Source organism: Hypanus sabinus, chromosome 19, assembly GCF_030144855.1.
Source record: "Hypanus sabinus isolate sHypSab1 chromosome 19, sHypSab1.hap1, whole genome shotgun sequence".
Taxonomy (NCBI): domain Eukaryota; kingdom Metazoa; phylum Chordata; class Chondrichthyes; order Myliobatiformes; family Dasyatidae; genus Hypanus; species Hypanus sabinus.
The window spans coordinates 58243800-58270289 of record NC_082724.1 but is presented as its reverse complement, the minus strand read 5'-3'; the positions used below and the strand labels follow the sequence as shown (position 1 = coordinate 58270289).

General features: G+C 49.3%; 1 protein-coding gene across 1 annotated transcript in view; it reads right to left on the bottom strand.

The window, feature by feature from the left end:
• plxnd1 (plexin D1) overlaps window positions 1-25185 on the bottom strand; it is a 198854-nt gene extending 173669 nt beyond the window's left edge. Inside the window, exon 1 of the mRNA XM_059944489.1 lies at window positions 23243-25185. Coding sequence (XP_059800472.1) covers window positions 23243-24457 — 1215 coding nt within the window. The 5' untranslated portion in view covers window positions 24458-25185. The remainder of the gene's footprint in view (window positions 1-23242) is intronic.
• Window positions 25186-26490: the final 1305 nt, after the last annotated feature.

Here is a 26490-nt window from a genome sequence, read left to right as displayed (position 1 = left end):
CTGTGTAACACTGTTCAGTGCAGACAGATTCCTCTCTGTGTAACACTGTTCAGTGCAGACAGACTCCTCTCTGTGTAACACTGTTCAGTGCTGACAGACTCCTCTCTGTGTAACACTGTTCAGTGCAGACAGATTCCTCTCTGTGTAACACTGTTCAGTGCAGACAGATTCCACTCTCTGTGTAACACTGTTCAGTGCAGATAGATTCCTCTCGCTGTGTAACACTGTTCAGTGCAGACAGATTCCTCTCTGTGTAACACTGTTCAGTGCAGACAGATTCCTCTCTGTGTAACACTGTTCAGTGCAGACAGATTCCTCTCTGTGTAACACTGTTCAGTGCAGACAGATTCCTCTCTGTGTAACACTGTTCAGTGCAGACAGATTCCTCTCTGTGTAACACTGTTCAGTGCAGACAGATTCCTCTCCCTGTGTAACACTGTTCAGTGCAGACAGATTCCTCTCTCTGTGTAACACTGTTCAGTGCAGACAGATTCCTCTCTGTGTAACACTGTTCAGTGCAGACAGATTCCGCTCTCTGTGTAACACTGTTCAGTGCTGACAGACTCCTCTCTGTGTAACACTGTTCAGTGCAGACAGATTCCTCTCTGTGTAACACTGTTCAGTGCAGACAGATACCTCTCTCTGTGTAACACTGTTCAGTGCAGACAGATACCTCTCTCTGTGTAACACTGTTCAGTGCAGACAGATACCTCTCTCTGTGTAACACTGTTCAGTGCAGACAGATTCCTCTCTGTGTAACACTGTTCAGTGCAGACAGATACCTCTCTCTGTGTAACACTGTTCAGTGCAGACAGATTCCTCTCTGTGTAACACTGTTCAGTGCAGACAGATTCCGCTCTCTGTGTAACACTGTTCAGTGCTGACAGACTCCTCTCTGTGTAACACTGTTCAGTGCAGATAGATTCCTCTCGCTGTGTAACACTGTTCAGTGCAGACAGATTCCGCTCTCTGTGTAACACTGTTCAGTGCAGACAGATTCCTCTCTGTGTAACACTGTTCAGTGCAGACAGATTCCTCTCTCTGTGTAACACTGTTCAGTGCTGACAGACTCCTCTCTGTGTTACACTGTTCAGTGCAGACAGATTCCTCTCTGTGTAACACTGTTCAGTGCAGACAGACTCCTCTCTGTGTAACACTGTTCAGTGCTGACAGACTCCTCTCTGTGTAACACTGTTCAGTGCAGACAGATTCCTCTCTGTGTAACACTGTTCAGTGCAGATAGATTCCTCTCGCTGTGTAACACTGTTCAGTGCAGACAGATTCCTCTCTGTGTAACACTGTTCAGTGCAGACAGATTCCTCTCTGTGTAACACTGTTCAGTGCAGACAGATTCCGCTCTCTGTGTAACACTGTTCAGTGCTGACAGACTCCTCTCTGTGTAACACTGTTCAGTGCAGATAGATTCCTCTCGCTGTGTAACACTGTTCAGTGCAGACATACTCCTCTCTGTGTAACACTGTTCAGTGCAGACAGATACCTCTCTCTGTGTAACACTGTTCAGTGCAGACAGATTCCTCTCTGTCTAACACTGTTCAGTGCAGATTCCTCTCTCTGTGTAACACTGTTCAGTGCAGACAGATTCCTCTCTGTGTAACACTGTTCAGTGCAGACAGATACCTCTCTCTGTGTAACACTGTTCAGTGCAGACAGATACCTCTCTCTGTGTAACACTGTTCAGTGCAGACAGATTCCTCTCTGTGTAACACTGTTCAGTGCAGACAGATTCCTCTCTGTGTAACACTGTTCAGTGCAGACAGATTCCTCTCTGTGTAACACTGTTCAGTGCAGACAGACTCCTCTCTGTGTAACACTGTTCAGTGCAGACAGATTCCTCTCTGTGTAACACTGTTCAGTGCAGACAGATTCCTCTCTGTGTAACACTGTTCAGTGCAGACAGATACCTCTCTCTGTGTAACACTGTTCAGTGCAGACAGATTCCTCTCTGTGTAACACTGTTCAGTGCAGACAGATTCCGCTCTCTGTGTAACACTGTTCAGTGCTGACAGATTCCGCTCTCTGTGTAACACTGTTCAGTGCAGACAGATACCTCTCTCTGTGTAACACTGTTCAGTGCAGACAGATACCTCTCTCTGTGTAACACTGTTCAGTGCAGACAGATTCCTCTCTGTGTAACACTGTTCAGTGCAGACAGATACCTCTCTCTGTGTAACACTGTTCAGTGCAGACAGATTCCTCTCTGTGTAACACTGTTCAGTGCAGACAGATTCCGCTCTCTGTGTAACACTGTTCAGTGCTGACAGACTCCTCTCTGTGTAACACTGTTCAGTGCAGATAGATTCCTCTCGCTGTGTAACACTGTTCAGTGCAGACAGATTCCGCTCTCTGTGTAACACTGTTCAGTGCAGACAGATTCCTCTCTGTGTAACACTGTTCAGTGCAGACAGATTCCTCTCTCTGTGTAACACTGTTCAGTGCAGACAGATTCCTCTCTGTGTAACACTGTTCAGTGCAGACAGACTCCTCTCTGTGTAACACTGTTCAGTGCAGACAGATTCCTCTCTCTGTGTAACACTGTTCAGTGCAGACAGATTCCTCTCTGTGTAACACTGTTCAGTGCAGACAGACTCCTCTCTGTGTAACACTGTTCAGTGCAGACAGACTCCTCTCTGTGTAACACTGTTCAGTGCAGACAGATTCCTCTCTGTGTAACACTGTTCAGTGCTGACAGACTCCTCTCTGTGTAACACTGTTCAGTGCAGACAGACTCCTCTCTGTGTAACACTGTTCAGTGCAGACAGATTCCTCTCTGTGTAACACTGTTCAGTGCAGACAGATTCCTCTCTGTGTAACACTGTTCAGTGCAGACAGACTCCTCTCTGTGTAACACTGTTCAGTGCAGACAGATTCCTCTCTGTGTAACACTGTTCAGTGCTGACAGACTCCTCTCTGTGTAACACTGTTCAGTGCAGACAGATTCCTCTCTGTGCAACACTGTTCAGTGCAGACAGATTCCTCTCTCTGTGTAACACTGTTCAGTGCAGACAGACTCCTCTCGGTGTAACACTGTTCAGTGCAGACAGACTCCTCTCTCTGTGTAACACTGTTCAGTGCAGACAGATTCCTCTCTCTGTGTAACACTGTTCAGTGCAGACAGATTCCTCTCTCTGTGTAACACTGTTCAGTGCAGACAGATTCCTCTCTGTGTAACACTGTTCAGTGCAGACAGACTCCTCTCTGTGTAACACTGTTCAGTGCAGACAGACTCCTCTCTGTGTAACACTGTTCAGTGCAGACAGATTCCTCTCTGTGTAACACTGTTCAGTGCAGACAGATTCCTCTCTGTGTAACACTGTTCAGTGCAGACAGATTCCTCTCTCTGTGTAACACTGTTCAGTGCAGACAGACTCCTCTCTGTGTAACACTGTTCAGTGCAGACAGATTCCTCTCTCTGTGTAACACTGTTCAGTGCAGACAGATTCCTCTCTCTGTGTAACACTGTTCAGTGCAGACAGATTCCTCTCTCTGTGTAACACTGTTCAGTGCAGACAGATTCCTCTCTGTGTAACACTGTTCAGCGCAGACAGACTCCTCTCTTTGTAACACTGTTCAGTGCAGACAGATTCCTCTCTCTGTGTAACACTGTACAGTGCAGATAGATTCCTCTCTCTCTGTAACACTGTTCAGTGCAGACAGATTCCTCTCTCTGTGTAACACTGTTCAGTGCAGACAGACTCCTCTCTGTGTAACACTGTTCAGTGCAGACATATTCCTCTCTGTGTAACACTGTTCAGTGCAGACAAATTCCTCTCTCTGTGTAACACTGTTCAGTGCAGACAGATTGCTCTCTCTGTGTAACACTGTTCAGTGCAGACAGACTCCTCTCTGTGTAACACTGTTCAGTGCAGACATATTCCTCTCTGTGTAACACTGTTCAGTGCAGACAGATACCTCTCTCTGTGTAACACTGTTCAGTGCAGACAGATACCTCTCTCTGTGTAACACTGTTCAGTGCAGACAGATACCTCTCTCTGTGTAACACTGTTCAGTGCAGACAGATTCCTCTCTGTGTAACACTGTTCAGTGCAGACAGATACCTCTCTCTGTGTAACACTGTTCAGTGCAGACAGATTCCTCTCTGTGTAACACTGTTCAGTGCAGACAGATTCCGCTCTCTGTGTAACACTGTTCAGTGCTGACAGACTCCTCTCTGTGTAACACTGTTCAGTGCAGATAGATTCCTCTCGCTGTGTAACACTGTTCAGTGCAGACAGATTCCGCTCTCTGTGTAACACTGTTCAGTGCAGACAGATTCCTCTCTGTGTAACACTGTTCAGTGCAGACAGATTCCTCTCTGTGTAACACTGTTCAGTGCAGACAGATTCCTCTCTCTGTGTAACACTGTTCAGTGCTGACAGACTCCTCTCTGTGTAACACTGTTCAGTGCAGACAGATTCCTCTCTCTGTGTAACACTGTTCAGTGCTGACAGACTCCTCTCTGTGTTACACTGTTCAGTGCAGACAGATTCCTCTCTGTGTAACACTGTTCAGTGCAGACAGATTCCTCTCTGTGTAACACTGTTCAGTGCAGACAGATTCCTCTCTCTGTGTAACACTGTTCAGTGCAGACAGATTCCTCTCTGTGTAACACTGTTCAGTGCAGACAGACTCCTCTCTGTGTAACACTGTTCAGTGCTGACAGACTCCTCTCTGTGTAACACTGTTCAGTGCAGACAGATTCCTCTCTGTGTAACACTGTTCAGTGCAGACAGATTCCTCTCTGTGTAACACTGTTCAGTGCAGACAGATTCCTCTCGCTGTGTAACACTGTTCAGTGCAGACAGATTCCTCTCTGTGTAACACTGTTCAGTGCAGACAGATTCCTCTCTGTGTAACACTGTTCAGTGCAGACAGACTCCTCTCTGTGTAACACTGTTCAGTGCAGACAGATTCCTCTCTGTGTAACACTGTTCAGTGCAGACAGATTCCTCTCGCTGTGTAACACTGTTCAGTGCAGACAGATTCCTCTCTGTGTAACACTGTTCAGTGCAGACAGACTCCTCTCTGTGTAACACTGTTCAGTGCAGACAGATTCCTCTCTGTGTAACACTGTTCAGTGCAGACAGATTCCTCTCTGTGTAACACTGTTCAGTGCAGACAGATTCCTCTCTGTGTAACACTGTTCAGTGCAGACAGACTCCTCTCTGTGTAACACTGTTCAGTGCAGACAGACTCCTGTCTGTGTAACACTGTTCAGTGCAGACAGATTCCACTCTCTGTGTAACACTGTTCAGTGCAGACAGACTCCTCTCTGTGTAACACTGTTCAGTGCTGACAGACTCCTCTCTGTGTAACACTGTTCAGTGCAGACAGACTCCTCTCTTTGTAACACTGTTCAGTGCAGACAGACTCCTCTCGGTGTAACACTGTTCAGTGCAGACAGATTCCTCTCTCTGTGTAACACTGTTCAGTGCAGATAGATTCCTCTCTCTCTGTAACACTGTTCAGTGCAGACAAATTCCTCTCTCTGTGTAACACTGTTCAGTGCAGACAGATTGCTCTCTCTGTGTAACACTGTTCAGTGCTGACAGACTCCTCTCTGTGTAACACTGTTCAGTGCAGACATATTCCTCTCTGTGTAACACTGTTCAGTGCAGACAGATACCTCTCTCTGTGTAACACTGTTCAGTGCAGACAGATACCTCTCTCTGTGTAACACTGTTCAGTGCAGACAGATACCTCTCTCTGTGTAACACTGTTCAGTGCAGACAGATTCCTCTCTGTGTAACACTGTTCAGTGCAGACGGATACCTCTCTCTGTGTAACACTGTTCAGTGCAGACAGATTCCTCTCTCTGTGTAACACTGTTCAGTGCAGACAGATTCCTCTCTGTGTAACACTGTTCAGTGCAGACAGATTCCTCTCTGTGTAACACTGTTCAGTGCAGACAGATTCCGCTCTCTGTGTAACACTGTTCAGTGCTGACAGACTCCTCTCTGTGTAACACTGTTCAGTGCAGACAGATTCCGCTCTCTGTGTAACACTGTTCAGTGCTGACAGACTCCTCTCTGTGTAACACTGTTCAGTGCAGACAGATTCCGCTCTCTGTGTAACACTGTTCAGTGCTGACAGACTCCTCTCTGTGTAACACTGTTCAGTGCAGACAGACTCCTCTCTGTGTAACACTGTTCAGTGCAGACATATTCCTCTCTGTTTAACACTGTTCAGTGCAGACAGATTCCTCTCTCTGTGTAACACTGTTCAGTGCAGACAGATTCCTCTCTGTGTAACACTGTTCAGTGCAGACAGATTCCTCTCTGTGTAACACTGTTCAGTGCAGACATATTCCTCTCTGTTTAACACTGTTCAGTGCAGACAGATTCCTCTCTGTGTAACACTGTTCAGTGCAGACAGATTCCCCTCTCCGTGTAACTCTGTTCACTGCAGATAGATTCATTTCTGTGATACTGTGCAATTCAGAAGCCATCTATACTGAACAATGTTACACAGGGAGGATGCTGTCTGCAATGAACAGTGTTAGAGAGGGGAAGCCGTCCGCACAAAACATGGGGGAAGTGGAGGGGACAGGTATAGACGGGAGAAAGGGAGAGGGTAGGTGGAGATGGGGGAAAGGGAGAGGGCAGGTGGAGACGGGGGAAGGGAGAGGGCAGGTGGAGACGGGGGAAAGGGAGAGCGCAGGTGGAGACGGGGGAAAGGGAGAGGGTAGGTGGAGACGGGGGAAAGGGAGAGGGTAGGTGGAGACGGGGGGAAAGGGAGAGGGTAAGTGGGGATGGGGGAAAGGGAGAGGGCAGGTGGAGACGGGGGAAGGGAGAGGGCAGGTGGAGACGGGGGAAAGGGAGAGCGCAGGTGGAGACGGGGGAAAGGGAGAGGGTAGGTGGAGACGGGGGAAAGGGAGAGGGTAGGTGGAGACGGGGGGAAAGGGAGAGGGTAAGTGGGGATGGGGGAAAGGGAGAGGGCAGGTGGAGACGGGGGAAAGGGAGAGCGCAGTTGGAGACGGGGGAAAGGGAGGGCAGGTGGAGACGGGGAAAGGGAGAGGGCAGGTGGAGACGGGGGAAAGGGAGAGGGCAGGTGGAGACGGAGACGGGGGGAAGGAGAGAGGGCAGGTGGAGACGGAGACGGGGGAAGGGGAGAGGGCATGTGGCGACGGGGGAACGGAGAGGGCGGGTGGAGACGGGGGAACGGAGAGGGCGGGTGGAGACGGGGGAACGGAGAGGGCGGGTGGAGACGGGGGAACGGAGAGGGCGGGTGGAGACGGGGAACGGAGAGGGCGGGTGGAGACGGGGAACGGAGAGGGCGGGTGGAGACGGGGAACGGAGAGGGCGGGTGGAGACGGGGAACGGAGAGGGCGGGTGGAGACGGGGGAACGGAGAGGGCGGGTGGAGACGGTGAACGGAGAGGGCGGGTGGAGACGGGGGAACGGAGAGGGCGGGTGGAGACGGGGAAACGGAGAGGGCCGGTGGAGACGGGGAAACGGAGAGGGCCGGTGGAGACGGGGAAACGGAGAGGGCCGGTGGAGACGGGGAAACGGAGAGGGCCGGTGGAGACGGGGAAACGGAGAGGGCCGGTGGAGACATGGGAACGGAGAGCGCCGGTGGAGACGGGGGAACGGAGAGGGCAGGTGGAGACGGGGGAACGGAGAGGGCAGGTGGAGACGGGGGAACGGAGAGGGCAGGTGGAGACGGGGGAACGGAGAGGGCAGGTGGAGACGGGGGAACGGAGAGGGCAGGTGGAGACGGGGGAACGGAGAGGGCAGGTGGAGACGGGGGAACGGAGAGGGCAGGTGGAGACGGGGGAACGGAGAGGGCAGGTGGAGACGGGGGAACGGAGAGGGCAGGTGGAGACGGGGGAACGGAGAGGGCAGGTGGAGATGGGGGAATGGAGGGCAGGTGGAGACGGGGGAACGGAGAGGGCAGGTGGAGACGGGGGAAAGGAGAGGGCAGGTGGAGACGGGGGAAGGGAGAGGGCAGGTGGAGACGAGGGAAGGGTGAGGGCAGGTGGAGACGGGGAAAGGGAGAGGGGAGGTGGAGACGGGGAAAGGGAGAGGGCAGGTGGAGACGGGGGAAAGGGAGAGGGCAGGTGGAGACGGGGATGGGGAGAGGGCAGGTGGAGACGGGGATGGGGAGAGGGCAGGTGGAGACGGGGATGGGGAGAGGGCAGGTGGAGACGGGGGAAAGGGAGAGGGCAGGTGGAGACGGGGAAAGTGAGCGGGTAGGTGGAGACGGGGAAGTGGAGAGGGCAGGTGGAGACGGAGAAGGGGAGAGGGTAGGTGGAGACTGGGAAGGGGAGAGGGCAGGTGGAGACAGGGAAAGGGAGAGGGCAGGTGGAGACGGGGATGGGGAGAGGGCAGGTGGAGACGGGGATGGGGAGAGGGCAGGTGGAGACGGGGATGGGGAGAGGGCAGGTGGAGACGGGGGAAAGGGAGAGGGCAGGTGGAGACGGGGGAAAGGGAGAGGGCAGGTGGAGACGGGGAAAGGGAGCGGGTAGGTGGAGACGGGGAAAGGGAGCGGGTAGGTGGAGACGGGGAAGTGGAGAGGGCAGGTGGAGACGGAGAAGGGGAGAGGGTAGGTGGAGACTGGGAAGGGGAGAGGGCAGGTGGAGACGGGGAAAGGGAGAGGGCAGGTGGAGACGGGGAAAGGGAGAGGGCAGGTGGAGACGGGGAAAGGGAGAGGGCAGGTGGAGACGGGGAAAGGGAGAGGGCAGGTGGAGACGGGGAAAGGGAGAGGGCAGGTGGAGACGGGGAAAGGGAGAGGGCAGGTGGAGACGGGGAAAGGGAGCGGGTAGGTGGAGACGGGGAAGTGGAGAGGGCAGGTGGAGACGGAGAAGGGGAGAGGGTAGGTGGAGACTGGGAAGGGGAGAGGGCAGGTGGAGATAGGGAAGGGGAGAGGGCAGGTGGAGGCAGGGAAGGGGAGAGGGCAGGTGGAGACAGGGAAGGGGAGAGGGCAGGTGGAGGCAGGGAAGGGGAGAGGGCAAATGGGGATGGGGGAAGGGAGAGGGCAGGTGTAGACGGGGGAAGGGAGAGGGCAGGTGTAGACGGGGGAAGGGAGAGGGCAGGTGTAGACGGGGGAAGGGAGAGGGCAGGTGTAGACGGGGATGGGGAGAGGGCAGGTGTAGACGGGGATGGGGAGAGGGCAGGTGTAGACGGGGATGGGGAGAGGGCAGGTGTAGACGGGGATGGGGAGAGGGCAGGTGGGGACGGGGGAAAGGGAGAGGGCAGATGGAGACGGGGAAAGGGAGAGGGCAGGTGGAGACGGGGGAAAGGGAGAGGGCAGGTGGAGACAGGGAAAGGGAGCGGGTAGGTGGAGACGGGGAAGGGGAGAGGGCAGGTGGAGACGGAGAAGGGGAGAGGTTAGGTGGAGACTGGGAAGGGGAGAGGGCAGGTGGAGACAGGGAAGGGGAGAGGGCAGGTGGAGGCAGGGAAGGGGAGATGGCGGGTGGAGACAGGGAAGGGGAGAGGGCAGGTGGAGGCAGGGAAGGGGAGAGGGCAGGTGGAGACAGGGAATGGGAGAGGGCAGGTGGGGATGGGGGAAAGGGGGAGGGCAGGTGGAGACGGGGGAAAGGGAGAGGGGAGGTGGAGACGGGGAAAGGGAGCGGGTAGGTGGAGACGGGGAAGTGGAGAGGGCAGGTGGAGACGGAGAAGGGGAGAGGGTAGGTGGAGACTGGGAAGGGGAGAGGGCAGGTGGAGACAGGGAAGGGGAGAGGGCAGGTGGAGGCAGGGAAGGGGAGAGGGCAGGTGGAGGCAGGGAAGGGGAGAGGGCAGGTGGAGACAGGGAAGGGGAGAGGGCAGGTGGAGGCAGGGAAGGGGAGAGGGCAAATGGGGATGGGGGAAGGGAGAGGGCAGGTGTAGACGGGGGAAGGGAGAGGGCAGGTGTAGACGGGGATGGGGAGAGGGCAGGTGTAGACGGGGATGGGGAGAGGGCAGGTGGGGACGGGGGAAAGGGAGAGGGCAGATGGAGACGGGGAAAGGGAGAGGGCAGGTGGAGACGGGGGAAAGGGAGAGGGCAGGTGGAGACAGGGAAAGGGAGCGGGTAGGTGGAGGCAGGGAAGGGGAGAGGGCAGGTGGAGGCAGGGAAGGGGAGAGGGCAGGTGGAGACAGGGAAGGGGAGAGGGCAGGTGGAGGCAGGGAAGGGGAGAGGGCAGGTGGAGACAGGGAATGGGAGAGGACAGGTGGGGACGGGGGAAGGGGTGAGGGCATATGGAGACGGGGAAGGTGAGAGGGTAGGTGGAGACTGGGAAGGGGAGAGGGCAGGTGGAGACAGGGAAGGGGAGAGGGCAGGTGGAGGCAGAGAAGGGGAGAGGGCAGGTGGAGACAGGGAATGGGAGAGGGCAGGTGGGGACGGGGGAAGGGGTGAGGGCATGTGGAGACGGGGAAGGGGAGAGGGCAAATGGGGATGGGGGAAGGGAGAGGGCAAATGGGGATGGGGGAAGGGAGAGGGCAAATGGGGATGGGGGAAGGGAGAGGGCAAATGGGGATGGGGGAAGGGAGAGGGCAAATGGGGATGGGGGAAGGGAGAGGGCAAATGGGGATGGGGGAAGGGAGAGGGCAGGTGGGGACGGGGGAAGGGGAGAGGGCAGGTGGAGACGGGGGAAAGGGAGAGGGCAGGTGGAGACGGGGGAAAGGGAGAGGGCAGGTGGAGACGGGGGAAAGGGAGAGGGCAGGTGGAGACGGGGGAAAGGGAGAGGGCAGGTGGAGACGGGGGAAAGGGAGAGGGCAGGTGGAGACGGGGGAAAGGGAGAGGGCAGGTGGATACGGGGGAAGTGAGAGGGCAGGTGGAGACGGGGGAAAGGGAGAGGGCAGGTGGAGACGGGGAAGGGGAGAGGGCAGGTGGAGACAGGGAAGGGGAGAGGGCAGGTGGAGGCAGGGAAGGGGAGAGGGCAGGTGGAGACAGGGAATAGGAGAGGGCAGGTGGGGACGGGGGAAGGGATGAGGGCATGTGGAGACGGGGAAGGGGAGAGGGTAGGTGGAGACTGGGAAGGGGAGAGGGCAGGTGGAGACAGGGAAGGGGAGAGGGCAGGTGGAGGCAGGGAAGGGGAGAGGGCAGGTGGAGGCAGGGAAGGGGAGAGGGCAGGTGGAGGCAGGGAAGGGGAGAGGGCAGGTGGAGACAGGGAATGGGAGAGGGCAGGTGGGGACGGGGGAAGGGGTGAGGGCATGTGGAGACGGGGAAGGGGAGAGGGCAAATGGGGATGGGGGAAGGGAGAGGGCAAATGGGGATGGGGGAAGGGAGAGGGCAAATGGGGATGGGGGAAGGGAGAGGGCAAATGGGGATGGGGGAAGGGAGAGGGCAAATGGGGATGGGGGAAGGGAGAGGGCAAATGGGGATGGGGGAAGGGAGAGGGCAGGTGGGGACGGGGGGAGAGGGCAGGTGGGGACGGGGGGAGAGGGCAGGTGGGGACGGGGGGAGAGGGCAGGTGGGGACGGGGAAGGGGAGAGGGCAGGTGGGGACGGGGGAAGGGGAGTGGGCAGGTGGGGACGGGGGAAGGGGAGAGGGCAGGTGGAGACGGGGGAAAGGGAGAGGGCAGGTGGAGACGGGGGAAAGGGAGAGGGCAGGTGGAGACGGGGGAAAGGGAGAGGGCAGGTGGAGACGGGGGAAAGGGAGAGGGCTGGTGGAGACGGGGGAAAGGGAGAGGGCAGGTGGAGACGGGTGAAAGGGAGAGGGCAGGTGGAGACGGGGGAAAGGGAGAGGGCAGGTGGAGACAGGGGAAAGGGAGAGGGCAGGTGGAGACGGGGGAAAGGGAGAGGGCAGGTGGAGACTGGGGAAAGGGAGAGGACAGGTGGAGATGGGGGAAAGGGAGAGGGCAGGTGGAGACGGGGAAAGGGAGAGGGCAGGTGGAGACGGGGGAAAGGGATAGGGCAGGTGGAGACGGGGGAAAGGGAGAGGGCAGGTGGAGATGGGGGAAAGTGATAGGGCAGGTGGAGACGGGGGAAAGGGAGAGGGCAGGTGGAGACGGGGGAAAGGGAGAGTGCAGGTGGAGACGGGGGAAAGGGAGAGGGCAGGTGGAGACGGGGGTAAGGGAGCCGGCAGGTGAAGACGGGGGTAAGGGAGCCGGCAGGTGGAGACGGGGGAAAGGGAGAGGGCAGGTGGAGACGGGGGAAAGGGAGAGGGCAGGTGGAGACGGGGGAAAGGGAGAGGGCAGGTGGAGACGGGGGAAATGGAGAGGGCAGCTGGAGATGGGGGAAAGGGAGAGGGCAGGTGGAGACGGGGGAAAGGGAGAGGGCAGGTGGAGACGGGGGTAAGGGAGCCGGCAGGTGGAGACGGGGGAAAGGGAGAGGGCAGGTGGAGTCGGGGGAAAGGGAGAGGATAGGTGGAGATGGGGGAAAGGGAGAGGGCAGGTGGAGATGGGGGAAAGGGAGAGGGCAGGTGGAGACGGGGAAAGGGAGAGGGCAGGTGGAGACAGGGAAAGCGAGAGTGCAGGTGGAGACGGGGAAAGCGAGAGGGCAGGTGGAGATGGGGGAATGGGAGAGGGCAGGTGGAGACGGAGGAAAGGGAGAGGGCAGGTGAAGACGGGGGAAAGGGAGAGGGCAGGTGGAGACGGGGGAAAGGGAGAGGGCAGGTGGAGACGGAAGGGGGAGGACAGGTGGAGACATAGACGGGGGGAAGGGGAGAGGGCAGGTGGAGACGGGGGAAGGGGATACAATAGGGTCTTTTAAGAGACTCCTGGATAGGTACATGGAGCTTAGGAAAATGGAGGGCTATGGGTAACCTTGGATAATTTCTAAGTAAGACATGTTCAGTACAGCAATGAGGATCGAATGGCCTGTATTGTGCTGGAGGTTTTCTATGTTTCTATGAGTGTGAAGTGATGTATTTTGGACAATAATATAAGGGTAGGACCTAAACAGTGATTGGTAGGGCACTGACCACTTTTGAGGAACAGAGGGACCTGGAAATACGCAGTTTGCTGAAAATAGTCACAGTAGTAGACAGGAAGGTGAAGAAGGCATTTAGCATGCTAGCCTTCATCAGTCAGGGCACTGTTTAGGAATAAAGACATTATGTTGCAAAATTAATATTATAAGACATCAGTGAGACTCATATGGAATTCTACGCACAGTTTTAGTAGCTCTGTTACAGGAAAAACATTGTCAAACATGAAAGGGTGCAGAAGATATTTATGAGGATGCTGCCTGGACTAGAGGGCCTGATTATAGGAAGAGGTTGGCCACACTGTACCTTTATTGCTTTAGAGTGCAGGAGAATGAGAGGTAACCTCATAGAAGTTTACAAAAACAGGAGAGTTGAAAAATGCATAAATGCATGTCTTTTCCCAATGATTGGTGAGTCCCAGACTAGAGTGTACAGATACAAGATAACAGAAAAGGAAATAGTTGGAATGGATACAATTGCAACATTTAAGAAGCATTTGGATAGGTACTGTACATGGAGGAAAAGGGTGTGGAAGGTCATAGGCTGAACATGGGCAGAAAAGATGCTGTGGTCAGCATGGGCCAGCTGAACCAAAAGGCCTGTTTCCATACTGTATTACTCTATATCATCTGAGAACTATCCCCTCTGGATACCAATCATAATCTGATCAAACACTCTTTGTACAGTTTAGTATGAATCTGATACCGCTGGCCAACTCTCAATCCCAAACTATTCCAAATGGGCCCTGTATGAGAGTTGGGGGCAAAAGTTTAAGGGTAACATGAAGGGGAATTTCTTTACTCAGAGAGTGGTAGCTGAGTGGAACGAGCTTCCAGTAGAAGTGGTAGAGGCAGGTTTGATATCGTCGTTTAAAGTAAAATTGGATAGGTATATGGACAGGAAAGGAATGGAGGGTTATGGGCTGAGTGCAGGTCAGTGGGACTAGGTGAGAGTAAGCGTTCCACACAGACTAGAAGGGCCGAGTTGGCCTGTTTCCATGTTGTAAGCGTTATATGGTTCATCCGAATCCCATTCCACATTCTATCTTTCTTGCTGGTCCTTTTATATCAAGTGAGAGGAAGCAATTCTAACAATCACTGGGAGAGGCAAGGGTCAATCTATATTAGATTTTTGTCAGTAGCAATAAGCAAGATTTGGTTGACAGACTAATAGCTTGCAAATATTTATCACAATATGACTAACTTTAGAGTTGTGCTTAAAAGCAAGAAATTCAAAACAGCCACTAAAAATTCCAGAGCTGGTTTCTGGTGAAGTCATCACTGAGAATGGCAGCTTAAGTCACTAGCTCCTCCGGAAAAACGTGTATTAAGCCCCGTTAACATCAAATATAGTATTTTTCGAAAATATTTGAACTGATAAGAGAGGCAAGAATGGGGAAAAAGAATGGAAATAAAAAAGCGACACTGAGGAGCCTGCGGCCAAGAGGAGTGCAGCGAGCGGCTCACCTACCCGACCGCGTGCTAGCAAGGCGGACGCTGGGCCTTGTTCAGGTGAAGCGGCGAATATGATTGCAATTCTGAAAGAGATGAGCGAGTTCCAGAAAGATATAAAGCAGCAGCTACATGATATTAAGTCAGAGCTCGCCAACGTCAATCAAAAAATAGCCGTGGCAGAGACTCAAATTGAGCAGGTGGAAAATCATGTTCAAAACGTGCTACGGATCATGAGTAAGACAATAAAAATATTAAATCAGCAAGAAGGTAAACTGCTTGACCTGGAGGGAAGATTACAGCAGAAAAATATCAGAATATACAGCATTCCCGAAGGAGTGGAGGGTCTGTCTATGACAGAGTTTGTTGGAAAGTTGCTGCAGGACATGCTGGAGCTTCCTTTGACTATGGAGCTGGAAATTGAGCGCATTGTGTGCTCATCCCGAAGCCTACCCGAGATACAGCAGATAAGCCACGCTCAATAATAATAAAATTCCTTCGGTACAGTATCAAGGCGGAGATTCTACGAAGGGCCTGGGGTAAGAAGAGGGTGTTTTTAGACGATAAATTAATATATTTTGACCAAGATTACCCCCCCCCCACTGTGGTCCTGCAGAAACGTAAAGAATACTCTGAGGTAAAGCGAATACTAAAGCAAGAAAGGATTAGATTTCAAACTCCGTACCCTGCTAAACTTCGAGTGTTTTATCGAGATGGGATCCAACTGTATCAGACAGTGGAAGAGGCAACTACAGACATGAAGGCCAGAGGGTTGCCCATCAGCGTGATCAAACTGAGGGAAAGCCTGGCAGAGGAATTATCCCACTCCACTTGGGAAATAGTGCGAGAATCGAGAAGGCAGGAGACGGGAGGAGGCTGAGAGAAGTATATCAGGAAGAGACCAAGAGTTTTCCAAAGACAGACCTCACCCCATCCAGAAGAGCCATAAGGTTTTGGGAGTGTGTGTGTGTGTGTGTGTGTGTGTGTGTGTGTGTGTGTGTGTGTGTGTGTGTGTGTGTGTGTGTGTGTGTGTGTGTGTGTGTGTGTGTGTGTGTGTGTGTGTGTGTGTGTGTGTGTGTGTGTGTGTGTGTGTGTGTGTGTGTGTGTGTGTGTGTGTGTGTGTGTGTGTGTGTGTGTGTGTGTGTGTGTGTGTGTGTGTGTGTGTGTGTGTGTGTGTGTGTGTGTGTGTGTGTGTGTGTGTGTGTGTGTGTGTGTGTATATATAGAGGAGTACACAGGGAAATCTTTTCTGTGTAATGGATTTGTTCACTGACTTTTATGAATACTGCAATGGGAGCCCTCAACTCACAAGTAGGAGGGGATATCCCCCATAGCTAGCTCAACACAGGGTCATCTACTAGAGACCTCAGCCTTGGAATCACACATTCATTTCCATTTTTGTTATTATTTGCATTTCTTGGTTCTTATTTGTTCAGGGAGTAGATTGATTAAGTTTTTTTCTGCTAATTTCAATGATACATTGACAGATAAATACAGATGGCTAAGGACAAAGTAAAATTCATTTCTTTTAATGTAAATGGGCTATTAAATCCAATCAAACGTAATAGAATTTTATCCAAAATGAAAAAACAACAAGCCCATGTAGTATACTTACAGGAAACTCATTTAAGTGATAATAAGCATAGAAAACTAAAGAGAATGGGCTTCACTAACTTGTTTTTCTCCTCATATAAATCAGGACATAGGAGAGGAGTTGCTATTCTTATCTCAAGTAAGCTAAATTTTGAAAAAGAATTCAAAATGGGAGATAGAGGGCAGATATATTCTGGTAAGAGGGAATACAGACAGAAATTCAGTTACTCTATTGAATATATATGCACCCCCGGGAAGTGATATTGGTTTCTTTCAGAAAATTACTGATATTATGGTAGCGGAAACAGATCTCCTGATATGTGGGGGAGACTTAAATTTACAATTACAACCAAACTTAGACTCTTCCAATAGAAAAATGAAACAAAATACTTACATAAGAAAGTTAATACACTTTTTGAGGATGTTGGTTTAATTGAAGTATGGAGGGACCTTTCCCCCGACAGAAAGGATTACACTCATTATTCTGCTCCCCATTCTGTATATACAAGAATAGGTTATTTCATAACATTTGGAAAAAGACAAAGACAAAATAAACACCTGTGGAATTGGGACAATAGATGTAAATGACCAGGCGCCTATATATTTATCTGTTGATTTTGACCTACAACCAAAGAATACTATTTGGAAACTAAATTCAAGTCTACTCAATGATCCGTACTTTAAGGAACAAATCAAAAAAGAAATTGGTGTCTACTTAGAATTTAATGATGGTTTCACCTCCCATTTTATGGGATACTCTGAAGGCTGTCTTAAGAGGGAAAATTATAGCGATATCTTCATATAAGAAAAAAAATAAAGAATAAAACATTAGAGGAATTACAAAATAGGCTGAAGGAACTAGAGAAAAAACACAAATGGAATTTGGTACAGGATACATTTGGGGAAATTAAAAAAATTAGGAATGAAATTAATAGTTTGGCTACACAAGAAATCAGGAAAAATTTAATGTTTCTGAAACAGAGACATTATGAAAATGGATCAAAATCTATGAAAATGTGTAAATTGAAAAAAAAAGATAGCAGAAAATACAATTCATAGAATTAGGGACCCAAGAACGAAAATGATAAAAAATAAGCTAAGTGAAATTCAAGAAGCTTTTGAAGTGTTTTACAAAACTCTATATTACTAAGTTCCAGGGGGAAGCATAACCCAAAATGACACCTTCTTGAATTCTCTAGAGTTACCCACTTCAAGCAAAGAACAAAATAGAACAATGACTGCTGACATAACTGATGTTGAATTAAAAGCTACAATTAGTAGGCTTAAATTAAGTAAGTCACCAGGATCAGATGGGTATAGGGCAGAGTGGTACAAAGAATTTAAAGATAAGTTAATTCCTGTTTTACTCTCCACACTGAACTGGGCTCTAAAAAAGGCACAAATGCCACTCAGTTGAAAGGAAGCGATAATCTTAGCTATACCAAAAGAAGGCAAGGATAAAATGGAATGCGGGTCATTTAGACCAATATCCGTTCTTAATGTAGATTACAGATTATTTACCTCCATCATGGCCAAACGATTAGAGGAGTTTCTACCCATACTGATACGTAACGATCAGACAGGTTTTATACGACAACGCCAAACACATACGAAGGACACAACATTATGGATCGTATACAAAAAAATAAAATCGAAGCAATAGTGATAAGTGTGGACGCCGAAAAGGCATTTGATTCGGTTAATTGGAATTTTCTTTACAGAGTTTTACATAGATTTGGTTTCCAAGACACAATTATTAAAACTATACAGACGCTATATGACAACCCTACTGCCAGGATTAAAATCAGTGGATATTTATCAAATTGTCTTACCCTAGAAAGGGGCACAAGACAGGGTTGTGCATGGTCACCGCTACTCTTCGCATTATATCTGGAACCATTAGCTCAATACATCAGACAAAATGAAGATATTTGTGGAATTACTATTAAAGGGACAGAACATAAATTGACTTGTTACGCGGATGACATGTCGATCTACCTCAAGAATGGTTGAAAAGAGATAAATATTTAATGAATACACTGTTGGTGGCTGGTAAAAAAACTCTTACTAGGAAATGGTTATCACAGGAGAGCCCAACTTTAAATACATGAATGGAAATTACAATGGACATTTACAAAATGGAGAAGGTAACAGCATCTGTAAATCATAAGCTGGAACAATTTGATTCATACTGGGAAAACCGGTTTAACTACATAATGCCTCATTGGCCTGATTTTATTCTCACAAATCAATGAATATGTTGTAAAAAAAAAGATCACTCCCTACTTGTACATAGTTTTTTCCTTTTGCTTGTTTTTTCTTTCCCCTCTTTTCTATAAGTGTATACCTCAGATAAATACTTTGTGGAGATTTGTGACATATATGATTATATGATATATATGTACAATGTCTGAAATACATCTTATGAAAATGTTTTTTTGATGATGAACTTCAATAAAAAAATAAATTACAAAAAAAATTCCAGAGCTAAGCAAGCTTAACTTCCTCGTATTGATTCAATCTACAATAAACTAGGAAAACTTGTCAGTCTAACATAACAGTAGAACAATGGAATGAATACAATCATTTCTACAAATTTAAATAGGTACTCCCCACCCATAAGGTCTTTACTTTATGAAATAAAAACACTCTTTGATTAAAATAGTGAAACTTGCAGACCCTGCAAAAGATAAAAGGAATTGGAGGTGATAGAACAAGTAGAAAGGGGCAGTAAAAGTGAATTTAATTTTAAAAATTGCAAAGAACATCAAAACCAACACCAGCTGTTTTTATAACAGTATTAGTTGTGGGTGATCAGAAACATTCTGGGTCCTTAAAAATGGATGATGCTGATATTGTAAAGGAAAGTAAAGAGACTCTTGGACACATTGAATTATGTTCATCAAAGCTAACCGTGCAAAAATAGGACAGTGGTCCAGACATGCTAAGAACCAATGCTGATGAAAGGCATGATCTCACAAATCCCAAAACACTAAAGACTAAAAGGAATTTGCCCAGGGCTTTGAAAAAGTGGTGATAGCACTATAAATGTTTTCATTATAACTTACAAAAACCACTCATTTCAGATTTATTTGTCACATGTACATTGAAACATGCAGTGAGTATCTCAATCCTGTACCCATGACCGTGTGGCTAGGCATAGCTCAAAAACCATCTATAAGTTTGCTGATGTTACAACCATTGCTGGTAGAATCTCAGGAGGAGATGACAGGGCATACAGGAGTGAGATATGCCGACTAGTGAAATGATGTCACAGCAACAACCTGGTACTCAACACAAGACAGAAGAGTTGACTGTGGACTTCAGGAAGGGCAAGACGAAGGAACACATACCAATCCTCAGAGGGATCAGAAGTGGAAAGAGTGAACAGTTTCAAGGTCCTGGGTGTCAGGATCTCTGAGGACCTAACCTAGTCCCAAAATATCGATGGAACTATAAACAGGGCAAGACAGCAACTATATACTTCGTTAGGAGTTTGAAGAGATTTGCTATGCTAACAAAAACTTCTATAGAGAATTCTATGTCGAGAATTCTGATAGGCTGCATCACTGTCTGGTATGGGGGTGGGAGGCGCCAACTGCACAGAACCGAAAGAAGCTGCAGAGGGTTGTAAATTTACTTGACATCTTCAAGGAGTGGTGTCTCAGAAAGGATCCCCAGCACACAGGGCATGCCCTTTTCTCATTATTACCATAAGGTAGGAGGTACAGAAGCCTGAAGGCACACACTCAGCGATTCAGGAACAGCTTCTTCCCCTCTGCCATCCGATTCCTAAACAGACATTGAACCCATGAACAATACCTCACTTTCTAAATAAATATTATTTCTGTTTTTGCACAAATTGTAATCTAGTCAATACACATATACTGTAATTGATTTATTTTTACTTTTTTTCTTCTATACTATGTATTGCATTGAACTACTGCTAAGTTAACAAATTTCATAACATATGCCAGTGATAATAAACCTGATTCTGATTCTGAAATGTGTCGTTTGAGTTAACACCCAACACACACTCCCCCTAGTGTCACTGCACTTTTGGCACCAAAAGATCATGTCCACAATACCCGGCAGAACAAAACAGAATACTCCTCTCACTCACATACACATTAACCCAATCAGTCCTAACACATTGTCTATGCCAATAGAGGTGTTTACCAAAACTTGCAATATCTCTGTAAGGTAATGCTGCAAACTGGCACAGTCCAGGCTGGTTGAGGGATGCACTGAGGGTGCAGCCAACACAAAGTCTCTGTGGGAAAGTGTAGGCTCCTTCTACTACTGAACACAGAGAGACTGAGCTGGTGAGGAAGCTCATCAAACACTAAAATGCTATCACCCCAGATGGCCATATGACTGAAAATGGTTCTACAATTTTGAAAAACAATAAGTTAACATGACTGAATTTAAGGACGATGAATCTAAAAGTTTTGTATAATTTGTTTGTACATTTTTATTATAAAAAAGTCTATTTTTGAAAAAAAAAATTTACAAAGCTGAGAGAAGGTAGGCAGAGAGTGAATTAGACAAAGTTAGGGTGGGTGAGGTGAAGAGCAGCAAATATACAAGGCTCTCAGACTGATTGGTTTGGCCATCGAGAATGCAATGACGAATTAGTTGTGCAGTTCTATTAGTTTTGTGAAGGGGCCCCAGTTACAGAATATTAGTCAGTTCTTGCTCTGCTCCATCCCTCTATTTCTTTACACTGACTATCCCTTTCGATTTTTCAGTCCAAAACATTGACGATCTACCTTCTTCTACAGATGCTGCCTGGCCTGCTTTGATGCTGCAGATCTTTATGTGTTTAAACCCAGTTCTGATGGAAGCTTTTAAAATCATGAAATGGCATAGACAGACAGTATCTTTTTTCCAGGGTCAAAATATCTAATACTAGAGGGCATGTATTTAAGGTGAGAGGGGTAATTTCAAAGAAGATGTACACTACTATAATTTTAGGTAATCCTCCCCTCTGGTAGTATTTTTCCCCTTCCAATCCTCCTCTGGCCATCCCATTTTTGTCCCCTTTTCCACCTCCAAAGCATAGAATGCCACATTATCCTTCTTCACTCTATCTTCCCACTCTACACACAGCTCTACCAAGGGGTCCCCTGTCTGCCTTCCTGATCTGGGTCGAGTTCCTTCTGCCAGTTACCTCTCCCAAATAGTTCCCATTATCACCTTTAGTTATCAGAGACCAGTCTTTTGTGTTCCTGCTCTTCTCCCTCCAGTAACTAACCTTCACCCTCCCATCACTGCATCTGCCTCTCATTGTTGAGCTTTTCGTTTCTCATTCACCTACCATTGTTCCCCACTCCAACCAGCCCTCCCAAACCTGGTGCAAACTGCCTGTCACCTCAGGGTGACAGTGCATCAATGCTTCCAAGGGTCCTGCCATCTGCTGTATACTTTGTATACATTTGACCTCCAAAAGTGGAAACATCATCCATATCTGGATTAATTCCATCATTTCTACTCCAAATGAATCTATATCCTGCTGAATTCTTTGACAACCTTCTTCACTATTGACAATTTCACAAATTTTCAGTGCATCTGCAAATAATCTTTATTTTTTTCATTCAAATCATCAATATATATCACAAACAACAGAGATCCCAGCAATGATCCTTGCAGAACATCACTGGTCACAGATCTCTTGTCAGAACAACACCCCTCCAGCACAACCTCTGCCAAGCCACTTATAAATCCAATCAATCAAGTCACTGTGGATCTCATGTACTTTAAACCTCTGGATCTGACTTCCATGAGGGACCTTGCAAATGCTTTTCTAAAGTTCATGCAGACAACAACCACTCTTTATCCTCAGCAATCATCTTTTTTACCTCCTTGAAAAAACTAAATTAAGTAAAGTACTTCCTCTACAAAGACATGCTTACTGGTAATTCCAAACTTTTCTAGATGTGAGTGATTTATTACCCAAAGAATCTTGTCCAATAATCTCCCTACCATAGATGAAAAGCTCATTGGCCTGTAATTTCCCTTCTTAAACAAAGGAACAACATTGACAATTCTCCAGTCAATGGGCACATCGAATGTCCAACAAGGAGAAAAAGATCTTAGTCAAGGCCCCAGCAAATCTTTTCCTTACTTCATGAACCTTCCATTAAGCTCTGCCACACATAACAAATTCTGCTCCATCTAGCCCTTGGTTCTGAGTCCCATTCAGTTTTGGGGAAGTTAAGATCATCCACTACTATAAATCCATGTTGCTATTACATCTTTCCATAATGTTCCCATACATCTGTTTCCCGTCTCCTGCCGGCTTTAGGGAGACCATTAGAAAGACTGCACCTTTCTTAGTCCTGGCCACTCATATTGCCTCAGTAGATGAGCCTTCCAAGATATCCTCTCTGAACACAATTCTCCCTGATCAGTATTGCAATTTCCCTACCTCTTCCAAATTCCTCTCCGTCTTGTTTGAAATATCACAACCCTAGAATGTTGAGAGGCCTATGTTGCTAAGTTTCAGTACTGATTACAATATTGTAGTTCTGTGGACTAATAGGGGAAGTGCCAGTGTGTCAGTAAATGACACCCCTCATCATTTTCCTGATGACTGACAGCAGGCAGATTGGGTGGTAGTAAGCTGGATTGGATTTGTCCTCTTTTTGTAAGAAGGACCTGAGCGGTTTTTCACATTACTGATTAGCTACTGGTGCTCTAACTGCATTGGAACAGGTTGGCTGGAGAGACACTGCTTGTTCTGAAGTGCAAGTCTCTAGCTGAGAGCTGACTCGTCCTGTAGCCTTTGCTGAACCCAGTGCTCTCAGTCATTCTGTGATATCATGTGGAGCTGGTTTGAGATTAGTTCCTGTGGTGGCGTGAGAATTTCAAGAGGGCGTGGAGATGGATTATCCACCCGGCACTCTGGCTAAAGACAACTACAAGTTTAGCACTGAGATACTGGGCCTTGCCATTGTGGTGTGTGGGCACAGTCTTCCAGTTGCCTGGCTTGTTTCCACTCCATTCCATTTTATCACAACACTAGGGCCACACTGCATTGTGGATGGCTTCTCAGTTGCACCTTTCAGAAGCTCCACTCTTCTATAGGGTCTCTTGTTAACACATGATTTTGGTCAATGAGAAATATTTAGAGTTATCAGAGAAGGGTGAGAACTAGAAATCCATGAATAAACAAACAAATACTGTGCCCCACACCGATTCCTTAGCCGGCCAGGGCCTTGCCTATATTTGCATGAAAATGAGCAGTTATCATTCACGCCCCGAGGGCCTACATGCTGCGTTGCTCATCTGTCTCCCACTAACATGCAAACTCCAGAACCCCAACTGCACTCACTGTGATATTACGCTGGATGCAGGCCGGTCCACTCCCTTGGATCACGCTGTCCAGCACGGTCACCTCCTGGCTGTTCTTCTCCTCAAAGCACTTGCGGCGGGCGTTCCTCATGCTCTGCTCGATGTGGGCGAAGTTGAAGATGCAAAGGGCAGAGAGCTGTCTGCCGTCCTCGGGTCTGTCAAACAGACCGTAGAGGTCGGTCCCTGGGCCTGGCCACACTGACAGCAAACGTCCGTAGAGGATGGGGCCCGAGCTGCAGTGCAGCCCAATTTGGATGTAGGACTCTGTCAGCTTGCGGCTTTCGGTGAGCCCCGAGCCCCGGGTCCCAGTTAGTTTGCGGCTTTCGGTGAGCCCCGAGCCCCGAGTCCCGGTGCAGATGCGTGCCAGCAGGCTGCGGGCACGGCCGCCCTTGGCACTGGAGTCAGCGTCGTTGTTGAATGCCAGGTAGGTATAGTTTCGGTAATTGAAGGCCCGGACAAAGTTGAGCCGGTTCCTAGCCTTGGCCTCGGCTTTGATCTTGAAGACATTGTCCTCAGACGCGCTGATGTCGTAGGTGAAGAGACGAGAGAGCTGCCGCCGGTCCAGGGCGCGGATGGCGATCTCCGGCGTGTTCTCGAAGCGCAGGTCTTCGCGGCTGCTGTTCGTGGGGAAGTAACGCGTGCCCAGGCCTGTGTAGGTGGCAGCCACCAGGAGGCGGCTGCCTGATTTATCGTCCAAGCCCGGCAGCACCAGACCCACGGTGGAGGCCAGCGGGTGGTTGGCTGCCACATACAGCATGCTGGGGAAGATTAGGTTGGTGCTGGAGTGGGGAGGGAAGAGCACTGCCTGCTGGCTGACGTTGGCCAGGTCCCGTAGCTGGCAGAATCCCTGGTGCACGGAGCCACACACCACCAGCAGGCCTTGGCTAGGGTCTGCCAACAACAACTTGTTGTAGCAGTCGGTGAGGCTGCGTGGATGCACACAACTGACGTTGAAGAGCTGCGGGGCATGGCACAGGGCACTGTCCAGCTCGGGTCCCGTCCTCAGTTGGGCCTCCAGCTCCAGTCCTGGACCCAGCTGGTACACGGCATTCACTGCCCCCAAATACACCCGGGATTCCAAAACCACCAGGTTGTTGGTTGGGCTAGCACTTCGAAAATGCTGGCACACTTTCATGGGCAGTGCCAGGGGCGACAGCAGCAACAGAGGCAGCAACACTCCATCTGGGAGACCCATCCTGCTCACACCGACTACCACCCCCTCCGATAACTGGACACCTCCCCCGAAACTTCGTGTCCCCAACCTCACCTAATCCACAAACTCACGGACTGCTGCTTCTCAGGGGTCCGATACTTTGGTTCCGGACGTTGCTCGGGCGGCTGTGTCAAGTGTCCAACCGGTCCTTGAATTCCCTCCCGCCCAGTCGGTCTTCATCAATCGCCCCTCTACCCCTTCCGGTTCTTCAAAGCGCTGGGATCCCCTACATCTCCCTCCTGGTGCGGTACTCTCCCTCTCCTACCCACCTACCCCTCTCCCGAAGCGATACTCTCTCTTCCTCCTCTCCCGGTGCGGGACTCTCTCCTCTTTCTCCCGATGCGGGAAACACTCTCCCGGAGTGGATTTCCCCCTTTCTCTTCTCCCCTTATGGGATTCTCCCTCTCTCTCTCTCTCGGTCCGTGCTGTGTCTTTCCGACCGTATACCGCTCCCTCCTCCTGCTCTCTCTCCAAGCCCACAGGAAGTCTGTTTCCTGTCAGTCCTCTCACAACGGAGGCAACGACGAAACGCCGCTCCGACACACACTAAGTCTAAGCATTAGCGGACATACCACGCACCTCAGTCGCGGCACCGCACCGGCGGTGAAGCTCCTTCACTGACCGCTCCCTCATTGCCCGCTACCTGTAGTTAACGATAAGTCAATCTGTTTCACATGTCAGAGACGTAAATGGGCTCCGGTCCATTGGGTCCGCCGCACCAACAACCACCCATTAAATCAACCCCTCAGTTAATCTCCCCTCGTCCCTGAATAACTCCCAGCAGACTCTTAACACTGGGGTTGATTTACAGCAGCAGATTAAACTACCAACCCGATCATTTTTGGGATGATTGGGAGAAGACAGGAGTACCCTAAGGAAACACACGTCATGGGAAGAATGTGTAAACTGTGTTGGAGGAAACAGCTCTACTATTTGAATCTGGAATGAGTAGATGGTGGAAGCAGGAAGAGTAACAACATTTAAGAGGCATCTGGACAGGTATTTGAATGAGTAGGAAATGAAAAGATATAGAATTAATGCAAACAAGTGGGATTAGACATAGAAAGGCATGATGGTTGGCATACACTCAATGGGCCGAAGGGCCAGCTCCCAAGCTGTACAACTGTGATTCCGTGACTGAGAAAGAATTGGCCAATGCAGCAAGTAATTATTATGTTCAGTTTTGATCATCCTGCTGTAGAAAAGAAGTTATTAAGCTAGAAAGAGTGCAGAAAAGATTCATGAGATTATTGCTGGGACTTGAGGGGTGAGTTATGGACAGAAGTTGGGCAGGTTGGGAATTTTTTTCTTGAAGAATAAGAGAATGAGGGATGATATTATAGAGGCGTACAGAATCATGAGGCATAGATATGGTGAATGTGCAGTTTTTTCTTCCCCCAGGGTTGGAGAATCAAGAACTAGAGGGCACAGATTTAAGGTGAGAAGATAGATATTTAATAGGAACCCAAGGGACAACCTTTTAACCCAGAGGATGAACCGTATATTGAAGAAGTGGTTGAGGCAGGTTCGTTAACAACCTTCAGAAGTAATTTGGATGAATATATGGAGAGGAATGATTTAGAGGAATTTGGGCCAAATGCAAGAAAATGGCTTAGATAGGAATCTTGGTTGGCATGGGCAATTGGATCAAAGGGTCCATTTCCATGCACTATGACTTTATGTTAATTGAAGATTAAGCCTTAATTTTATTGAAATAGAAAATTCTGAGATAGTTAACTGGTAGAATGGTGAGAAGGTGCTTACCCAAGGGGAAGTGGTATTGAGCTAGGGGCCTTAGTTTTAGAACAAGGAATCACCCATTCTGGGTGGAGGTGAGGGGCAATTACTTCTCTGGGAGAACCTTTGTAATTCTCTTCTACGTGGAATTGTAGAGACAGAGTCAAAGTGCAGAACTGACAGAGATTTAAGGAACCGCAAGTGGTCTGTGGAGAGTGAGGAACTTACACTGAAGCTGAAAATGGACCAGCCATGGTCTCAGTATCTGGTGAAGAGCA